General features: G+C 37.9%; 1 protein-coding gene across 1 annotated transcript in view; it reads right to left on the reverse strand.

The window, feature by feature from the left end:
* Nucleotides 1–11870, reverse strand: part of tex264a (testis expressed 264, ER-phagy receptor a) — a 92991-nt gene extending 81121 nt beyond the window's left edge. Inside the window, exon 1 of the mRNA XM_055213098.2 lies at nucleotides 11299–11870. Coding sequence (XP_055069073.1) covers nucleotides 11299–11556 — 258 coding nt within the window. The 5' untranslated portion in view covers nucleotides 11557–11870. The remainder of the gene's footprint in view (nucleotides 1–11298) is intronic.
* Nucleotides 11871–13388: the final 1518 nt, after the last annotated feature.

Below are 13388 nucleotides of genomic sequence, written 5' to 3' on the forward strand. Positions count from 1 at the left end.
CAAAACAAACCTACTGCAGTTGAATTGAAATTAATTGGAATGCACAACCAAAAAACAATATTTCTGAACAATTAAAATAATGGTGGTTATCTCGTTTTGCAACAAAACTCTTCATATACACATTATATATATATATACTGTATATATATCAATTTATCCATCCACATAGCTATCTATCTATTTCTCTTCACATCGGGCCACAACACCATTCATCCGTTACTTATTCCATGCTACAGCACAGCCTTTTGTAACTTATTGCTTACATGGCGAGTTTATATGATAGGAATAAACCCATATTTATATATATAATATAAAATATAAAACCAGAACAATGAAACACAACATGCTCACAATGCAGAACAAACACTGGGAAGCCTTCTCAAAAGCAAACATGAACTATATATACCCATCGGGTAAAGGACTGTGATGAGGTGCATGTTTAAATACTGCTGGACACTGAGGGCCTGGAATAACAATAGGGAGACCTCTGGTGGCCAGCTAGAAAAGATGCAGGTGCATTTATGACCACCTACTACTGTATGCAAATACTTGACAAAGATGTAAATGTTACCCTAAGTTTTTTTTTTACTCTCAATTGGAATAGCTGATTCATGCATGTTTGATACTATTTTGCAGTGCCATTTAAAGGGGACATTTCACAATTTGTTTTTAAGATGTCAAATAAACTCTGTCCCCAGAGTGTGTATGTGAAGTTGTAGCTCAAATACCATACAGATCATTTATTATAGCATGTTAAAATTGCCACTTTGTAAGCAAATTAGCTGATTGCACTAAATGGCAGTGCCATGGTACGATGGTGCAGATTAAGGGGTCGTATTATCCCCTTCTGACATCACAAGGGGAGCCAGATTTCAATTACCTATTTTTTCACATGCTTGCAGAGAATGGTTTACCAAAACTAAGTTTCTGGTTTGTTTATTTTCACATTTTCTAGGTTGATAAAAGCACCGGGAACCCAATTATAGCACGTAAACATGAAAAAAGTCAAATTTTCATGATATGTCCCCTTTAAATGAAGATGTCTACATAAAGAACAATTGTTAGTTTACATGACACATTCTTTACAGTGTAAATGGCACAGCAGACCATATGCAACACAATGAATAACACCACCATTAAGGTCGACAGGCATCATACATGCACACAAATCTAAAATTACGCATACGGCTAGCCTGCATACATTAGACAATAATAGCAGTGACGCATTTGTGGACTAGCTTAAAGCAAATTTTCTTCTCAAGAGCTGGTGTCAAAGTATAAAGAGCTACCTTAAAGCTTCATGAGGATCTAGCAAGGATGAGAGTTATGTGATTTCTGTATTATGTTTGTGTAATAAGTCCCTATTGCAGTACATACTCGTGTACAGTATAAATTTTATGTGTTACCAGCGAAAAGGCTACGAAACAGTTTTACAGCACCTGGGGATGAACTACTCGTGGGTCACGACATGAATATGCATAACCTGGCAGATCCTCAGGATGATTAAACGCCCCGAGATGTTGAATAGCATCTCATGCAGACTTAAATTGAAAGTGATGGCGTATCATTTCTGCGGACCCGAAGGTGCTGTGTTTCGATAGGGTCCAATCTGGACAGAATTAATGGGGCAGAAAATGGAGTATGCAAAAAAGCTCAGTTTGGGAAGCCTGAGATAATATTTAAGATGTCGTGGAAAGGGTCACGAGAACAAAGCTACGGTATATTTGGCGTGTGTTCAAAATAGTCTGAAAGTTCATGATTTACATTTTTTGTTTTCTGGATTTAGGTCTCCTTTGCTTTTATAATTATAACATAATGTTTATAACCATCACCTGCTTTCAGATGGAGCCGCATTTAATATACAAAGCCGTAGTAGTTTTCTGACAAGCTGGGCCATATCGCACAAATACCGCAGGCGATACGTTCACGATAATTCATGCAAAATTGCCCCGATTTACTACGGCTTTGTGTAGTAAATGCTGCTTCATCTGAAAGCAGGTGATGGCGAAATCAGAAGAATGCTTCAGATATAATTCGGGCACAAAAGCAAAGTTCGCCTTTTGTGCACTTTAGTCCAGCTTCATTAGCTGACTGACACTGTTAAACTGAAACGCCTCGAACCACAACCACTGTCCATCCGTCATGTGTTAAGTCTCACAACCAGGCTATAACTAATCATAACTCTCAGCTCGAGGCAACATTCACGCCATCTGTCTAATTAAAAACGGCAAAGGAGGCCGACTGGCATTTTCAAAAGTCAAATATGTAGGACATTTTGCTACTGGCTGGGAAAAACACTCCAGTTTAATTAATTTCCACGATTGTGCGAGCTTTCCTTTGTTTTGTGTGGCACAGCCAGGAGGCTGAATAAAGAGGAAAAGAAGCTGGTAATCCACAAGCTTAACCTGAGATGGGCTTAGTACAGTTTTATCCTGCAAATACCTTTAAATCTAAGAACAGTGTATCTTTTCATGCTAGATAAGATTACAATCACTGAACTTAAACCTGTGCTGTAAAGGTGCGGAAGAATGCATTGAAAATATGTTAAATTGTTCTCTGATATCTACATAGACGGTATGTGGCTTTATTAGGTGCAAAAATTATTCATAGGTTTTACATGTTTTACATGTTCATTTACAACCCCAGGATTTGCCTTTATGCTGCATTCAGACCAGCCGCGGTAGAGGAGTGAAGCGCGAGTGATTTCAATGTTAAGTCTATGTAAAGACATGTTGACGCGTGTCTGGAGGTCTCGCGCCGCAAATGAGGCGGAATCGCGTTTGCCGTGGCAAGTTGAAAAATTTGAACTTTGTCGGATATTCACGCGGCGTTAACCAATCAGGAGCTTGCTCTAGTAGTGACGTGATAACAGGAAGCGAGCAGAGTTGCAAAAGTCCCTCCTATGACGCGAATTTCCGTGTGAATGTCTTGATGACTAGAATTTCATGCGCAGAAAGCACCTTTTGGAAAAAGCATTTTGCCATTATGCTGCGTTCACACTAGCCGAGAGGCATGAAGCGCGATTGATTTCAATGTTAAAGGAATAGTCCATTTTCTTAAAATAAAAATACAGATAATTTACTCACCACCATGTCATGCAAAATCTTGATGTCTTTCTTTGTTCAGTCGAGAAGAAATTATGTTTTTTGAGGAAAACATTGCAGGATTTTTCAAATTTTAATGGACTTTAATGGACCCCAACACTCAACACATAACAGTTTTTTTCAACAGAGTTTCACAGGACTATAAACGATCCCAAACGAGGCATAAGGGTCTTATCTATTGAAACGATTGTCATTTTTGACAAGAAAAATAAAAAATATGCACTTTTAAACCACAACTTTTCGCCTAGGTCCGGTCCAGAGCGACCTAACGTAAATGCGTAGTGACGTAGGGAGGTCACGTGTTACATATATAAAACGCACATATGCGGACCATTGTAAACAATAAACTGACACAAAGACATTAATAAGTATCATTCCACATACAACAACGTAGGAATTTCAACACACTTGTAAACACTGGGGCGGAGTTTCGCGTTCGTCCTCTGTGACCTCTTGACGTCATGAAATTGTGGTTTAAAAGTGTATATTTGTTATTTTTATTGTCAAAAATCGTTTCGCTAGATAAGACCCTTATGCCTCGTTTGGGATTGTTTATAGTCCTTTGAAATTCCGTTGAAAAAAACTGTTAAGTGTTAAGTGTTGGTGACCATTAAAGTCCATAAAGTCCATAAAGTTGAGATATGTTTAACTTAATGCAAATTCTGAACGACTTTTGAAAATGACTACCAATGAGAACAAAGCAGTAGAGGTCACATCATGCATCTCTTGTCAGTTACTGGAGTGGACGTTACTCATTTCTTTATGACAATAGAAACACTTCTTTTGAAAGAGACGAGCGACACACAGCGACAAAGTCGCTTATAATGTGAATGTACCTTTATGCTGCATTCACCCCAGCCGCGGTAGAGAAGTCAAACACGATTGATTTCAATGTTAAGTCAATGTGAAGATGCACTGACACGCGTCTGGAGGTCTCGCACCACGAATGAGGCGTTTAGCGCGGCGCGGTAGATGCAATTCCGTCTCATTCGCATGTCTAGTTCGCACGAATGGAGCGAATTGAGGGTTGCCGTGGGAAATGCGCGAGTTAAAAAATTTGAACTTTGGCAGAAAAACGTGCCGTGTTAACCAATCAGGACCTTGCTCTAGTAGTGACGTGATTACAGGAAGCGAGTGGAGTCGCAGAAGCCCCTCCCATGTGGGAATTTCCGCTTGAATGTGTCGATAACTACAATTTCATGCACGATTTGACGCATCAAACGTGACGATTATGAACCCACAGTTAAAGGGACAGTTCACCCAAAAATTATAATTCTGTCATTATTTACTCATGTTGTTCTAAACCTGTATGAGTTTCTTTCTTCTGTTGAACACAAACGAAGATATTTTGGTATGTGATGATATCACACAGTTGAGTTGATGTTACCTATTGTCTGCCATAGTAGGAAAAACAAATACTATGGAAGTCAATGGGTACAAGCCCATTTCTGTCCATTGCTAGGTCCTCACAACGTATCTAAGTGAAGAGTCTAATAATAATATAACAATTAACTCAACCCTATGTCACACAATTTGAAGCATGCAGCAAAATAGGCAACTTTTGGTCGATTCACACATTTAAACAGAGTGGTCCTTTCTCAGCATAATTCCTATAAATATCATTGTCACAAAAATGTAAATGTATCTACTACACCATGTTGAGTATGAAAACACTTTGCTTCCTCTGAGCTGACCCTTGGAAACAGGCCGTATCAACCCTCACCACCCTTTCTCTCATGTGAGGGCTGATCATGTTAATAAGCACAAAGCATTATGCCAATTAAAATCGGTCAGCGACCCTGCTAAGCTGAGAGCCTATGATAGTCAGATCTGAAGCTAATTGGCTTTAAGGGAGATGCTGGTTGGACATTAAAGGTGAAGGTGCCTATCACAAAAACCCATCCCTGTCACCATCACTCGACAAAGAAAATAAACACAAATCTCTTTAGACACCTGAAGCATGTATTATGCAGAGCAGTAATCCCAGACCTTCACCTCTGGAATAGTCATCAACATTACAATAACACTACTCTCGTGTGAAATGATAATCAGTTATTACAACTAAATTTGGCCATTCTAAGGAAAAAACTGAGCGTTCTTTGAGGACAACTGAGCATATGTGGTATACATACAGTGGCTCCAACAAATATTTGGCAACCTCAGCCTAACAAATAGTTTGATATTTGTTTGGAAGAAATTGACTTTTTAAACCAGATTATGTTTACAAGTAAATTAGGCTAAATAAGTATTTTGATTCTTTCAGATTGTCATGGTATGTGAAACATGCCTATATTTAATGGGACCATGATTTTAGATCATCTCTGCTTTATGGTTGTTTCTTTATGCTGTACTGTGAGTGCCATCTAGTGGTTAATTGCACTCATTTACTAAATGTTTTAAAGGGATAGGTCACTCAAATATGAAAAATCTGTCATCATTTACTTGCCCTCATGTTGTTTTAAACCTGAATGAGTTTCTTTATTCTGTTGAACACAAAAGAAGATATTTTGATAAATGATGGTAGCCACACAGTTGACAATGCCTTCTAACTTCCATAGAAGCCTAGTCGGGCATAACAGCTTAATGTATGACTTCCTTTCTTTAGCTAAGTTTAAAAAAAAATTATCTACCACATAATGTACATACAATATACTCTTACATAAATATATTAGGAAGCCTTTTGAAGGATAATGCAAATATTGTACAAATATACCCTCCAAGCACTTTGACTACTGTACAGTGATGGATATTTTTATTTAAAAAAAAAAATGTTCAGATAAAAGAAGAAGAAAGTCATATACAAAAATACTAACATGAGGGCAAGTACACTTAGAAGGAAATTTTATTTTGGGGGAATTGTTTCTTTAAAGGTGCATTGTGTAAGTTTTAGAAGGATCTCTTCACAGAAATGCAATTTAATATACATAACTATATTATCAGTGGTGTATAAAGACCTTACATAATGAACTCTATTGTTTTTATTACCTTAATATGAGCCGTTTTATCTATATAAAATGCGGGTCCCCTTACATGGATGTCTCCACCATGTTTCTACAGTAGCCCTAAACGCACAAACTGCTCTACAGAGCGTGTTTCGCCCCTATATTGTCTCATGCTGCGTTCACACCAGCCGCGGTAGAGGCATCAAACGCGAGTGATTTCAATGTTAAGTAAATGTGAAGATGCGTTGATTCGCGTCTGGAGGTCTCGTGGCGCGAATGAGGCGTTTAGCGCGGACGGTATATGCGACTCCGCCTCATTCGCGCGTCTAGTTTGCGCGAATTGAGCTTTGCCGCAGCAAACACGCGAGTTGAAAAATTTGAACTTTGCCGGCAAAGGCGCCGCGTTAACCAATCAGGAGCTTTCTCTAGTAGTTGTGTGATTACAGAAAGCGAACAGAGTCGCAGAAGCCCCTCCCATGTCGCGAATTTCCACGTGAATGTCTCGATGACTAGAATTTCACACTCGTATGAAGCGAGTACACTCAACCTGTTCAAGCTGCAAACTAGGCACGGTAGACGCGATTTTGACGCCTCAAACGCGGCTGGTGTAAACCCACGGTCAGACGATGACATGTTTGTCCTGTGGCAGTGCAATTCGCAATCTCATCGCAAGATGCCACTAAATACACACTGCTCCAATAACCTGCTGAGACTTCTACCCAAGAAGCAATCTGTCCCTTATTTGTTTTAACTATGCAAACAGCTTCTCGTGATGGTTATTTATTCATTCAGCCTTCTGGAAAAACACACAGAAAAAACATCAATGACTGTCATACGGATTTATTTAAATATATTATGTATTCTATTAAATAATTTCTCAATAAATCATTTTCTCAAACATCTCAGGGTAATAGCAATGCACTCATTGTTTACAATTTTCATACAAGATAAAGTATATATCCATTGTACAACATGGTAAACTAGGTACAGGGTTCCCACTCTAAGCCAAACTTTAAATTCCCTGACTTTCACTGACTAAACGATGAATTTTTATTACTTATTTCATGTCTGAGATGCTGTGTGAGCCTTATAATGGTGTACAGTGAGTTTATAAATAATTTAGCTTAAATGCGTGAAATGAATAAACGGCTCTTGAAAAAAGTGGAGGCTTGGACCCGGAAACAGCATTCCGTACATCAAGCTGCTTACATTTTGATGAATGCAAACTAAAATTTAAAGCAACACACAAAATTTCTGATATTCCATGACTGGGACAAAAAAATATAACATTTTCTGACTTTGAATGTCTGGAATAGACCTTTTAAAATTCCTCGATATCCCAGAAATGTCATGACCTGTGGGAACCCTGTAGGTATTATACCCTAATTTTTGGGATGTAGGGAGGGGGCAGTCCTGTGCCTTATGAATTATAGTAATATAAATAAATAATCTACTATGGTACTATCATGTAAAAGTTAGAAAAAAGCATTATCACCAATTAAACTGGAATGATGTAATATATTCCTAAACTATTTTAGCATCAGAACTGAGCACATGCCCCGTCTACAGCCACAACTCACTAGACTGTCTAGAACTGACCACACTGTTGGTTTGGCATTCACTTATATGTCTATTTTCCTTTTTTTACCCTCATGACTCAGTTTTGTCTGAAATTAGTTGGTTTCAATGGGATGTGGCTGTAGCCTTTTCAGATGTCTCATATTTTCCCTTTTGGTGCATATGGCATATATCACCTACATGTCTGTTCAGTGCAAAAGGTCTAAATTGGACGGGCAACTCATGTATAGGTAAAATTAGCATTTTCTGTCAATGTTTAAATACTTTACCATATTGCAGTTTAATGTGTCATCCATACCTACTTGTTCACACTTGCTTGTCACAAAACTGCTGCTTTAGTTTAGTTACTTTTTAGTGCAGTCCTGATCCTCTCTCCTAATAACATAACTTAAAGGAATAGTCAATCTTCTTAATAGAAAAATCCAGACAATCCACTCACCACCACGTCATCCAAAATGTCGATGTCTTTCTTTGTTCAGTCCAGAAGAAATTATGTTTTTTGAGGAAAACATTGCAGAATTTTTCTCATTTTAATGGACTTTAATGGACACCAACACTTAACACTTAACTCAACACGTAACAGTTTTTTTCAACAGAGTTTCAAAGGACTATAAACGATCACAAACGAGGCATAAGGGTCTTATCTAGCAAAACGATTGTCATTTTTGACAAGAAAAATAAAAAATATGCACTTTTAAACCACAACTTTTCGTCTAGGTCTGGTCCAGCGCGACCTCACGTAAATGCGACGTCACGTGTTACATATATAAAACACACATTTGCGGACCATTGTAAACAATAAACTGACACAAAGGCATTAATTAGTATCATTCCACATACAACAACGTCGGAACGATCCTCTTTCAACACACTTGTAAACACTGGGGCGGAGTTTCGCGTTCGTCCTCTGTGACCTCTTGACGTCATGACGTACTGCGTGAGGTCCCGCTGACGCTTTCAGGACCGAAACTAGACGAGAAATTGTGGTTTAAAGTGTATATTTGTTATTTTTATTGTCAAAAATGACAATCGTTTCGCTAGATAAGACCCTTATGCCTCGTTTGGGATCGTTTATAGTCCTTTGAAACTCTATTGGAAAAAAACTGTTACGTGTTGAGTTAAGTGTTAAGTGTTGGTGTCCATTAAAGTCCATTAAAATGAGAAAAATCCTGCAATGTTTTCCTCAAAAAAGTTAAGTGTTAAGTGTTGGTGTCCATTAAAATGAGAAAAATCCTGCAATGTTTTCCTCAAAAAACATAATTTCTTCTGGACTGAACAAAGAAAGACATCAACATTTTGGATGACATGGTGGTGAGTAAATTATCTGGATTTTTCTTTTAAGAAAATTGACTATTCCTTTAAGCTGTTAACTTTCCATCTGCTATTTAAACAAGATTTCAAACTGTAAACAGCATATTACTGTATCAGCAACGTGTAACAAATTATGTAAGTGGGTCAGGGAGAGTACAAATGTCCAGGAAAAACAGAAAAACATGTACTCTCACAGGAGGCTATTAAACATTAAGCACCTACATACAAGTAACATGCAACAACCTCAGATCCTATTTGCAAGTTACTTAGAAATAACAAGTAAGCGCCATGTTGGCATGGTCAGATACATGGGGCATTACTAATAAGCGATGAGTGTCATGTCTCAAGAATGAGATTAATGAAGGATAAAACATCTTGCAGCACCATCTTGCAGTTACCAAATCACTCAACCAGTAGCCACTTTATTTCCAGTGCCCAACATTAAATTGTTACCGCACCATTACTGCATAAGTGCTGCACTGACTGTTCAGCCCGTACAATAATTTTAATAACAGCTACTGAAGGAATTTACTAGCATGACCTGTTTTGATTTACATCCTACATTTACATTTATGCATTTGGCAGATGCTTTTATGCAAAGCGACTTACAGTGCATTACAAGGTATACACTTTTATCAGGCCATTGTTTTATTTATTTTCTCAATTTGCAGTGCCAATACGTGGAGGGTTAATACAAATTCAAAATGTGCTGGTGTAGGAGACAGTGAAGCTTATTTGCCACAATATATTAAGGTTTCTAATGGCTGTATATTGCTTTGATGATTAAAGGTGCAGTAGAATGGAAAAATTTATTTAGCTAGGCATAGACGAATAATACGAGTTACATGTAATAATGACATATTGTGAGCCTCAAACACGATTGTTTCCTCCTCCTTATGTAAACTGGCCTGTTATCCAGCTGTCTTTTGCATGCATACAATGTCAACATAACATGACATTGAATTAAATTATGTTAAATTAAGTACAATGTTAAAAATAAAGTTGTGACTGCTGAGTTAGCGTATATGCTAGTTAATGCTATATGCTAAAGTTTAGAATGAAGTTCTACTATTTACGTTATGGTTCTGTTTTACGGGTCCATACTGAAAAAAACCACACATTTACTCACAACTCCAAAAAACGTCTATTAAAATTCTCCAGAAAATTATTTATTCCTCAAATTCCATATCTTGGTCTGATGCATCCTCAAACATAAGGTCTGTTTACACACACAGCTACTCAAAGGAGCTGCTCTGAGAAACAGCCAATCAGAGCAAAGCTCAACATTATTATTCATGACCCTTTCAAATAAGGTAATAACAGACAATTTAATTCTAAAGGCAAATCCTAGGGTTGTAAATGGACATATAAAAACGTTTCTGGATATTTTGCACTTAAAGGTGTTCTAAGCGAATCTGTGTGTTGATTTTTGAAATGTGTTTTCAAACAAACTGAGCGTAGTTAACTCCTCCCCCTCCCTTCCATGCTTTCATGAACGAGCCCAAGCCCAACCCCCAAATCCTTCTTGGCGTTTATTGGCTGGAACACTTTGTTTTGTTTCGTGGTGCAGGTTTGGCCACTGTGTTTATATTGAAGTTTGTAGAGCCTGGGCTGTCTACAGAGATCGCTTTTTTACAGTTTGATCAGCGGATAGGTAGCAAGCGGATAGGTAGCAAGCAGATAGTGAGGAGATGTTTGCTGTAACAAAAAATGTTTTATGGTCTAAAACGCGTGAATTCGCTTAGAGCGCCTTTAAAAAAGTCACATATCTTCTGTGTAGATATTAGAGAACAATTTAACAGATTTATTTAATGCATTCTTTGGCACATTTAAGTCCATGAGTTATTTAATGGAAATAGAATCTTGGAAATGAGTTCCTGTAGCTCAGTTGGTAGAGAAAAACATGCAGCTTGTAAGCATTAAAGACTCTTCAAATAAAATCATCTGGCAAATATATAAATGTAAAACTGTTGTGAAAACACTCAATATGAACCTTGTGAGGTTTTCTCAGACAACATTTTTGGCATCATAGGCGTGAACCAGCGTTTGTGGGCCTGCTGTCCGAATTTATGACGTAAATAAATGCTGTCTGTACCAATGGTGCCCAAAATTGCAGTGCATGCATATGGTACCCCATTGCTATTGACATGGAACGTGACTATTATATGATGCTCCAAAATGTTGACTGAATAGGCAGCTCATTGAGTTAAAAAACAACAACATTGTTGATCTTGAGGGAACTGTCACGCTCCTACCGTTTCCAAAAGTCAAGAAAAGCACCTTACGCCATGTCATTTTGACAGCAAGTGTTGATAATTGTAACGAAAAACTTAACGTTACGGTGGAAACCAAACCAGACTCACCTGATTGGGGTCATTGTAAAACACACCGACAGATGACAGTTTAGGTCCAATACTGCAGCTCTCCGTGAAAGCAGCTCCGCTGGCCTTGTACGATCCTTTTCTGAACTTATACGCGATCGTGATCTTCTTAACCGGAGGAGATCCCGTCCGAACCACGACCTCAGAGAGAAGCCCGGTGTAGAACACGAATCCCACCAGAGTCAAGATGAGACAGATGACCAAAAACACAATCAGACATAAAATGACAAAGTCTGACATTCTGACCGACTCCCGTGTTTATGTTATCAAGTACAAAAACGATTTATGTTTAGGAATATGTCTCAGTTACTGGGATGATACAGAAATATGAATCATCTGGCGTCACAAACAGGCCTGTTTGTATATGTATCGCCTTGCGGATGTTGTATTTACAGTATCGTTTCTTCACTGCGAGGTCAGTTTACACCCGTCTTTAGTTTTCTATTGACACAGCTGATCGTTTATTTATCCGCCTCTACACAGAAACACTGTACTCGTTGCTTCCGGGATGTACCATGTGGCTGTGAGTCACGGGGTGGCTGAGGCAAGCTATCAGGCTTGTTCGACTTCATGAGAAACCGCCGGTTGACGTCAAACCACCGCGAGAGCGATTCAAGAAACCATACGGAGCATAGACATCATATAGGTAGACGCCCTATCGACCGCTACTGCCTACTGACGCGGTCGAGCAGTGGGGCCGCCATCTTAGATCGGTCACCCGCTCCACTCAGTGTAATCTGTATGACATGTGGAATGAGCTATCAGCGCATTTAATTAATCATATCTCAGTGAATACCGAACTGATTTTCACGCGGATTTTTTTTGCTGCAAAGGTCTTTCATGGAGCTATGATACAGGACACACGGTTCGTCGTATTTTAACCCCATAAGTGGCGCAAATCCCGTTTGAGTGGTGGGTGACAATGTGATTTACGTCTTTAAATGAAAATTTCTCTGGGATTTTTTTGGGCTAGAAGCCCAATCTCGGTCCCGTTTCAAAGACGACAATCTAGGGTTCTTCACAGATGTGTTAGAAGGTGAAAATATTAAACATAAATATTTTTATAGCAGTTTACCTTTATTTTAATACATAAAAATAATGCAATAACATATTAATTTTATATATAAAAGTATAAAAATTTAAATGTTTCACACAATAATGTAAACATGAAGCAATATGTCTCAAGTAGTTGTAATACAAACTTCAAGTTAAAATCATAAAAATGAGGTTTGTGTCACACTTTTAATGGTTTTACCAACAACTGCCACTAGATTTTGCTGCATATACTTCTATATTCACAAACTAATAAATTACTGTCGCCGCATTATTATTAATGCAAAAAGGGTTTGAAATGTTAAAACTACATTCTGAGAGCTTTCCGGTGATATATAGCTTGTCATGATTTTTAAGGTTTAGAGTAGAGGTTTAGTGTTATAATATGCAGAAACAAATTTGGCCTACATGTGGGCCCGTAACCTTTTAGAAACTGACTCTCACTATGTCATAATTTTCCCCAAATGCTAATGAAATATGAAAATTATACTATTTGAGCTTTCCAACAATAGTTTGTCCAGATTTAGGTTTAGAAAAGGGTATTAGTGTTACAAACACTAATGTGGACAGCGCCACTTAATATTCATAGTAGGAATGAATATTCACTTAACAGTAATATAATATTCTGATATAAGATATAAAGTAAGCAGACGTCCAAAATCAAAATATGTGATGTAGGATATGGTAAAGCACCTCTGATGGTAAAGCACATCATAATCCACAAGTAACTACTTTATAGCACTTTAAAAGTGTAGTTAAGTTATGAGCAAAGGTGGAAATTGTTTGCGGTTATCATATGGTTTGATATTTTGTTGTCTATCTAATATCTTATCTTAATTTTTTAGACCAATGTAAGGTTTGTGTCAAAGCTGCCCTAAACCAAAGTACCTTTAGGGAAGACATGCAACTAGGCGACTTGCAATTTTGGGCCCTATGAAAGAATATAACATTGGGCCATCTACCACACCCACGTTACTACTAATAAAAATAATCTTTGGGGGCCCAAATAGTTCAGATGC

The sequence above is a fragment of the Misgurnus anguillicaudatus genome, chromosome 8 (genome assembly GCF_027580225.2).
Source record: "Misgurnus anguillicaudatus chromosome 8, ASM2758022v2, whole genome shotgun sequence".
Lineage (NCBI taxonomy): Eukaryota > Metazoa > Chordata > Actinopteri > Cypriniformes > Cobitidae > Misgurnus > Misgurnus anguillicaudatus.